We start from the raw sequence: 8,990 nt of genomic DNA on the forward strand, positions 1-8,990 counted from the left end.
ATTCAACAAAATAGCTGATATTTCCTTTTTTTCTACAAATCTGAGCTAAATATTAATCAGAGAACAAAGAAACTATCTTCTTAGATTGACACAGAACTAGGTAGTGCAAATCTGGGGCAAACACGAGTCAAAAATACAGCAGTGCCTCTCTTCTGTGGCACATTGCCTGCTTTCTTTACTTCATTTAGCCACCTATGATGGTCCTGACTGTGTCACAACTGTGGGCACAACATCATGTGGGATCTGCTTTGGGTGTTATTCATTCATAATTAGAAGCTTTGGAAGCAAAGAGGCAGTAATTAATAGTAATATTTATTTTAAAAGTCTCGTTCCCTGGAATGTGGCACATCCACAGCCCCTCTGCATTATATAACAGATGCCCCTGGTTTAATCCACTGTATCAATTCCCTGAGTGCGTAGCTTTTTTCTTTTTCTTTTCTTTTTTTTTTTTTTTTTTTTTTTTTTTTTTTTTTTTTTTTTTTTTTTTTTGGCAAAACCTCTTTTAGCAGGATTTTGAATCAGATAAAGTGTGTACATTGCCTTTGGGATTTGAGATGTATTTGTTTCCAATGGGTTGGTGACCTATTAGCTGAAGATCAGTGATTTGTAGAAATTTACCTGTTTAATTCTTCCCTTTCTAAAGGGTGGAGAACATGGCCATGCGACTGGAAGAAGTGAATGAGAGAGAGCACTGCATGAAGGCCTCTCTGCAGACTGTTGACATCAGGCTTGCTCAGCTGGAAGACATGATGGGACGAATGGTGACTGCCTTAGAAAAGATGGCTGGCATTGAGAGAGGTGAGACAACAAAGATCCGATCCAGGACCTCATCTGACTGTACTGATACAGCTTACATCGTGAGGCAGAGTAGCTTCAACAGTCAGGAAGGAAATGCCTACAAGCTTCAAGAGAGCATTGATCCCACAGGAGAGGAGTCCATGTCCCCAACGTCACCTACAATCACACCCCGCTTGCGAAGCCACTCCTTCTATGCAGCAAATATGAAGGACAAGTGTGGGTTGGAAAAGTTGGAAAGCATTTTTAAGGAAAGATCGCCAAGCCTGCATCGGGCAATCAGTTCCCACTCAATAGCAAAGGAAGGAAAGGCTCCTTTACCCCCTACCAGCACTTTGTCAATCGCCCCAGACTCCAGAAGACCTTCGTCTTGTATAGACATCTACGTTTCTGCCATGGATGAGATGCATTCTGACACAGAACCTCTCGAGAGCTCCATAAATATTCTTGGTCCTGAAGATGCAGCTCTGCCAGCTCACATAGCCTCTTCCCTTTTAACTAATAGTGCATACATCAGCAGTACAGCTGGTGAAAAGATCTCTGGCAGGAGTCTTGATTATGAGGAAACTTCTGGAATAGAAACAAGAGCATTTTCTTCAGACTATTCACAAATCACAGACTGCCAAATCCCATGGGATTCAGACCCTCCCTTATATCATACTTTAGAGCGATCCAAAAGCAGTCGTTACCTGGCTACTACTCCATTTATTCTGGAGGAAACACCAATTGTGAAATCCCATAGCTTCATGTTCTCTCCTTCTCGAAGCTACTTCAGTAGCCTTGGTGTCCCAGTCAAAACAGCAGAGTACACAAGTATTACAGACTGCATAGACACGAGGTGTGTGAGCGCTCCCCAGGCCATTGCAGAGAGGGCCAGTTTCCCTGGGAGTCTCAGGGGCAAAGTGGAAGACTTGGGATGCTGCCACCCAGAGAGAGAAGCTGAACTAACCCACCCAAGCTCTGATCATGAGGATATTGAGGTCAAAGACAAGAAGGGAATCCCCTTATCTCCTCAAGACAGCAGTGCTACAACAACTCTGCCCAACAGCATCCCACTCCCAAAAATAGAGCGAGCCAACAGCTACTCTGCAGAGGAGTCCAACGTGTTGTACGTGCAGCACACACGGAAGAGCTACTCCATCAGTGACAAACTTGACAGGCAGCGAAACACAGCAGGCCTACGGAACCCCCTGGAGAGGAGCAAGTCCTCCAGGTCAGAGAGCAGAGGGGATAACCTGTCCATGAGGAGACTGTCAAGAACTGGAGCTTTCTGCAGCTTTGAAAGCAAGCACAGCTAGGCTTATACAAAGCTCACCAGCAGTCTAAGGGTCAACTGCTGCTCAGTCTGTTTTTCTTAGCAGAATTTTTAAAAAACCCTCACATCACCCCACGCTGAGTCCAATTGGCATTAGCCACAGGTCAAGGGAGCACATTTTCAATCTCAGCATCACCACTGACGTACTCCATCTTGACCCAGCTGACATTTGCACTTAAGAAAAAATGGAGGGATGAAAGCTTTACAAAACCTTCAGTAAACAAGAGGAATAACAAGCCCCCTTAATGAAGTCACATGACATAGATAAATAGCTCCAGATATCTGCCTCTTATTAGAGGGCATCTTAAGACCTTTTATCATTATTCAAGTTTTTAAGATGCAGGAATTAATTGGCAAAAAAAGAGATGTACAAATTTGATGTTCCAAACTTCAATCACAACTTATTTTTCATCTATGTCACCATTGTGATGACTGGTGAAAAGCATTTGTTATTTCTATAGGAAGTGGCAGCAAAAAACCTAAAGTCTCCCAAGTCCCTTGCATCCCACACTTGTGGAAATGAAGATGAACACAGCAACAACTATAAATGTTCACTTATCTCCTTTTGTATCAACTTCTAGTGCCACAAAAAGTTTATATTTTCAAGAGCAGAAAGGGAAATGAAATGCCTTTTTTACTGCAACGTAAATGGAAGAAGAATTTACGTTAAAATGTCAGGTGATTTCCTGTGTAAAACAGGCATTCTAGATTCTAGCACAGGTGAGCAAGCTCAGGATGAATGTAATTAAGTGGAATAGTATATATTTATTTTTTTACCACATTTGTCATCAGTATGTTGTCTCACTAAATCAAAGGATATGATGACAGTAAGAATAAGATGATCAGAGCAGAGCATATTAATATGTCCAGTGTCCAGTTCTCACGGCTCAGTTTAATTATATATATAAATTGGGGAGATTTATCCACCATGCTGCTACTGGGTTCTTCTTGCTGTTTCATTTGAGCTGCCGTTTCTTCACATCATTCCCCCACCTATAAAATATACACCTTTTTTTTCCTTTTTTTTTTATGTGAACATAGGTGTATTTAGACTTTTTTAATTATACAGGATTTATCAAGGAGTCTGAATCCAGATTCATGTAATTAGACTGAAGCTGCTTAAAGGAAAGTATTTTTGGCAGAGGACTGGAAAACACTAAAATTTCTATATGCTTCTAAGGTAAGTAAAAGAACCAAAGTGAAACTGCAAGTGTGTGTAAACAGCAAAAGCCATCAGTTGTGAGTAGGCATCCACCGTTCATCAGCATATCACACAGGGAGCACTTTTAGTAGGAGAAAATCTGTCTGAACGGTAGTGCACTTACGGGTTTTGGTTGAAGACAAGTGTAACTCCACTGACTCCACCCACATTCCAAGGGCCCACATTGTCAACAAGAGTTTCAAAGTTCTCATGAGACAGTGTCCAGTGGTCACAGGTGGAAGGGTATACAGAAGACTGGAGAAGGGTGGAGAAGCATAAGCTGCAACTGGAAAAACAATTCAATTCCTTTATGACAGCACAACTTTTAAGCTTTTAAAAAGTTGACACTAATGCTATCAGAAGTTAAAATATCTCAACAGTTACCAGTATCAGAACCAGCTCCTTTTTGTTATTAAAAATGAACACTTGTGAGTGGGGTATATATTTCACATTATTTAAATTGAATTACCTTTCAAAGGCAGCTTTGAGAATACAAGCTGATGTTTTCTCACTGGGTCCTCACCCTGAGAGACTCTGAGCAGCATCTGAGAGTTAAGTCCAAAAGGCAACTGATCCAGAAAAAAAAATCATCAGCCTCAAGAAAAGAGGCAAAGAAGGTGAAAATATTTAGTTAACAAGTCACTGTGTTGGAAGTTTGGGAAACAAGGAAATGCAGCAAGGGGATGTTAAGACAAATGTGTTTCACACTTCCTGCACCAACGTGTTCCTTCCTTTCTTCTGTTTGATCAGGCTTTCAGTGAGCTAAACTCCACCAAGACACCATGTTTATGCAATTGCCTTGCAGGCCATGTGCAGCACTACAATCACATGGCGATACCAAGAAAGGTCGGAAACCTTTCTGTGCATTATGAAGCATGCTTGTGGCAGGCTGATTGTTGAACAATAGCAAAATGCCCAAGGGCGAAGGACCTTGTGTTTAACAATATGCTTCAAATGTGCCAACCTTCTGTTAGCAGCCTTTTCCTAAGGCTTCTCCAAATCTATCTATGGAGAGTAGAGGGGGATATTCTTACTTCGTTTTGTTACTTTTATGAATGTCTGCTAAAACTGTTGTGGACTCTTTCATCTTCATTGTATTAGTGGTCTACTCAAGAGGAATTTCAGATTCATTAGAAATTACTAGACAGCGGTTAGTGAATTAGGCATAGGGCTCTCCTCTGGGGTAGATTCCATTGGTTAGTTTGTCAGGGTAAAGAAATTTGCCAAGCCTAGAAGCTGTATAAATATTTAGGATACAGCACCTTATTGATCTGGAGTACACATTCCAGGTAAAATGAAACAGAACACTTTATTTACCTCTTTAAAGTTGCCATTATATATAAAATGTAAATTCAGATGATAAAAGTGTGATTGCAAGAGATCAGAACACTACTGTTCCGGAATGTTTCCTATTTATGCTACAATGTGGTGTCTATAGAATATATTATGATGGATGTTAGATTATTTTATTTTCACCTGTTTTTTATGCATTGCATCAAACAGCTCCTTTTTGAATTTGATGATAAAACATTCTCGTTTCTTGCAATGGGACCAGACTTCCCATTCTCAATATTATGACCATTTAATGAGATAGAAGTTTCATCATCCATCATTATGTAGCTATAGCATGTGCCATATGATGTATTCTGTATCAAAGGATAGCTTATGAAATAGACACATTATGTAGTTGTGACATGTGGTAATATTAGTGAACGTTACAGGACAGTTTCAATATCTCATTACATGGTCTTGTTTGTAAATCTGTAACATTCAATAAAATAGCACATGTTGCATCAAACATTAAGTTCCACTATCCAATTATTAGCTTACGTATGGAATATGCATTTCTGGTCACAGTGTGTAAGTTTGGTATGTTTCGCACATTTCTTTGTATAGCTCCACTTTAATGTCTTTATGAGCTGATGTATAAACCTCTAATGAGCCACTATGGGCTGTGGCAGATGAGTTGTCATGGTGTGAAAGACAAACGGGCATGTTATGCAAAAGATTATAAGATATATGAACTTTAATAATATTTTAAAACTCAACTGAGCTTAGCTGTTTGTTTACATATGCTGGTTGACTGAGGAAGCAGTGTGCAGTATTTTATAAATATTTTCCTATAGTAATCCATTCTGTTGTTTCCAGTTTAAGTGATTCTATTCTACAGTTGGGGTATACACTTGTCCTAGGTATTGTATAATAGCACATTATTCTTTCACAATAACAGTGTGATATGACTGAAGTAGTTTCTCTTCCTTAAAGTCCAGTCTTTTTTTGTGTCAAAGAAAATGCATGCATTGTTCCATGAGTTTCTTTGGACTGCTAGGAGACATTTTGCTATTGCCTGCCTGTAAAGATGAATCCAGTTAGGAATGAATTCAAACTTTTGGATGTTTACATTATTTCCATTATTTTTGATCTTTAGCAAAGTAAGTGATTTTTTTATTATTTTTAAAAGACAGTTGTATTTTATGAAATTTGAATACTCAACACAAAATACGAACCTACAGCAGTGCTCAGACATTTGGCTCTCTTTTTTTTGGAAGAGATCAGGTGCTACACTATTTTCTTAGCACAAGTGCCAGTTAACAAATGGCAGTGAGGGGATAATTTGAAAATATAATGAAAAACCAAAACATCCATTCATCTACATACAGAAATCCCTCTGGGTTCCAGACATAGATTACCTTTTTTTGTTTGTTTTTTGGGGGCTTTTTTGTTTGTTTTTTTTTTTTTTTTAATTTTCCATTTATAGATTTTTTGGTAAAAAAAAAACAACAAAACTGATTTGTACCTTTTGCGGAAAGGATAGCCTTTTGTCAGGGGATAAATATCTTAGTTAGGTATATATTTTGTATGAGAAGAAAACAATCTGTTTCTTAGAAAACAGTCAGTGCATGGAAAATGCAACTACATGAATAACTGCTCAAAAAAAAAAAAGTGCTGGTAGCAGCACACAGCCTTAGTCCAATGACTGCAGTGGGCGTAAGCCAGTATCTGTCCTGAGAGCAGAAGTTATCAAAGGTATTAGAGTGAGCCAGTGAAACAAAATTCTCTGTAAAGTCATGGTGCAGATTTTCAAAACAAGCATAACTGTCTGATTATATTGCTCAGGTTAAACACTGAAGAGGATCTGATAATCACCCAAAAGGAAAGTGTGAGATGGTTTTTCCTGGATTTCCCTTGGAACACTTAAGTAGTTGTGATGTCTTCCCCTGCTTAAAAATGATAATATATTTGCATTTTTTGCACAAATTTGCATATTTGGTTCAACAAAAGCCACATTTTCATTTTTGTTGAGAGATACTAGGTATAGATCATCTTCAAAAAAAATTGGTTAAGATTCCTAGCATTAATTTTCCCTTCAACCACCTTAGATAAAATCACAGTCCAAACTGGGACGAGAAGTGAAATATTGGATGGAATTCATTGTCCTTGCCATGCATTGGCATAGGAGCAGTAGTATTGGATGCAGAGGGACTTTGTTTCTGCACCCTGATTTTTAGCCAGTCATACAGTTCATACAGAACACTGCAAGTCACATAGGCTTCTCTTCTCCATGATTGACTACAATTACGGTCTTACTGATGCTGGTGCAAATCTGCAGAAAATCCACTGATTTCAGTGGCATACTCTGGCTTCTGTCAGGAGATGGATTTATTCTGCATTTCTAACTCAATATTACTTTGAGTCATGGCATGCATTACACTATATCATCTTCAAGTTGGAGGTCTGATGATGGAGCCATTGAGCCAGCCTGGTTGTGAAACAGTCTCTGACCTTTTAATTTTTGCTATATGCTTTCAGGTAATTCATAGAGCCATACAATACTTATTTCAAAAGGCTGTTAGGTAAAAACATTTGATTATTAAATTGCTGCTGTTTCTGCTGCAGGGAAGTGATAGCTCTTGTTTATTTTAATATCTGGGAGGGAAAGGGAAGGGACAGAAGAGGGAATTGGATGTGAAATACAGTTGTGCAGGCCTGCACAAGAGTAAATTGTATTACAGTTATATCTTTTTTCCACCACTGCAGTTGTTGTACATGACAAGAGTCTATTTGCTGCTACTGCTGTCTGGAACAGTGTTTGCAATATTCTCTACTAATAGCTATTTAATGACTTATTATTTGGGCTATCATTTGTAAGTGCATAACAATCATTTATAAAGGGATAAAAATTACTAAAATGTTATTTTAAACAAATTCCTACTAATACAAAGCTTTTCAAGTCTGATTTGTCTAAATGTACATAACTAGGGAAAATGGTCCTTTCCAAAGGTCTACTGGATTCACAATGCACTTTTAGACTGTGTTTAGATGCGTAATAAAAAGCAGAAGTTGGCAATTACTACAGTAGAACTTTCTGAAATTTCTGTAACAATTGTTTTGCAATAAAAAAAAGATATGTAGATCAAAACATCTGTTCTTGCTGGAGCATTTATTTATGTTCATTCACTTTCAAGGCAGTAAAGTAGTGATGCAATGGTAGCTGCTTTTCTTTAACTCACTGTTATGACTTTACAGATTTAAAGGAAAATGAAACATTTACTATGTTGTGCACAGGCATTTTGAATGTTGCAATTCATTTCCACCTCTGAGATCAGATTTCATTCAGTGTCCCTTATTCTGGCCAATATCAGAACCAAGAAAGTACTTCTCAGTGGGTTTATTTAAAAGAAGGGGATAATTTCTTTGCTTTGTCGCTACCATTCCAGCAAAGGGGGAACAAAAGCACTGATTGCAGAGCCTCTCTACATTGCATCCACATAGCCTGGAAGAAGCGTGCTCCTTTGTATGGCAACTGGGTGGTATTGCCTACTCTTGTAGCCAGAGAAGCTCCATGAAAAACAACGGACACCAAGTAATCCACTAGTACCTATCGCCGACTCTGAACTGGCATCTCACCTTGCTTACAAAAGAAATCATTGTCTCCCTCATCATGCAGCTACAGCCAGCTCTGATACGTCCTCACAAAAATGCTGAAAAGACGCTACTGACACAAAGTCTGCCAAGGTCGGAATCTTCTGCCTCTACAAATAAGCATTCACTGAGATAATATCATGTTTTAGCCAAAGCAAAAAGAAGCACAGGAAGACAAACATCCAATTGAATCAGAAAGGTATCAGGTACTCAAAACAGTTCTGCATACATCAGTTGTACTTCAGGAGAGGAATGGTTCAGAGAGCTGCTCTTTATTTCAGGTATCTAAGAAGGAAATGCTAAACTTTTTAATCAGATATCATTTCATTCTTAGGGACTGCCATTCAGTGAAGACTGGGAGCTGAAGCTTTTGGAAAACTGAAGTTTTCCAAAACAAAAACTAAACCTGTGCCAAAGAGTTGTCATTATGCTACTCTCCAAGTAACACTATATCTCTAGTCTCCCTGGGATTTTTCACAGTAACAAATTTCACCCAAATTCAGCCAATTAGTAAGGAAAAAAAAAAAGGCAACATCAGTAGCCTTGATTTTCATTCCCATGAGCTCTTATCTTGTAGTCTTTAGGGCAGAGATCTAGTCTCTAGTCTCTTAATGTCATTAGTACGCAATGGAAAAGAACTCCATTTAACTTATACCATGATTCATTATCCTCATGACTGAGTGCAGCACAAGCTGAGACTTACATCAGATGTCACTGATTTTGTATATAGAGCTCAAATTTACTGTATTACACTTC

At 38.5% G+C, this 8,990-nt stretch overlaps 1 protein-coding gene across 2 annotated transcripts in view; it reads left to right on the forward strand.

Moving 5' to 3' along the window:
- TRPM3 (transient receptor potential cation channel subfamily M member 3) overlaps window positions 1-7,731 on the forward strand; it is a 373,625-nt gene extending 365,894 nt beyond the window's left edge. The window contains exon 26 of one of the 2 annotated variants that reach the window (XM_039719170.1): window positions 644-7,731. In XM_039719170.1, coding sequence (XP_039575104.1) covers window positions 644-2,093 — 1,450 coding nt within the window. In that variant the 3' untranslated portion in view covers window positions 2,094-7,731. The remainder of the gene's footprint in view (window positions 1-643) is intronic. The other variant, XM_039719179.1, reaches the window with a different exon arrangement.
- The last annotated feature ends 1,259 nt before the right edge of the window (window positions 7,732-8,990 follow it).

The sequence above is a fragment of the Passer montanus genome, unplaced genomic scaffold, assembly GCF_014805655.1.
Source record: "Passer montanus isolate IOZ18808 unplaced genomic scaffold, ASM1480565v1 scaffold105, whole genome shotgun sequence".
Classification (NCBI taxonomy): domain Eukaryota; kingdom Metazoa; phylum Chordata; class Aves; order Passeriformes; family Passeridae; genus Passer; species Passer montanus.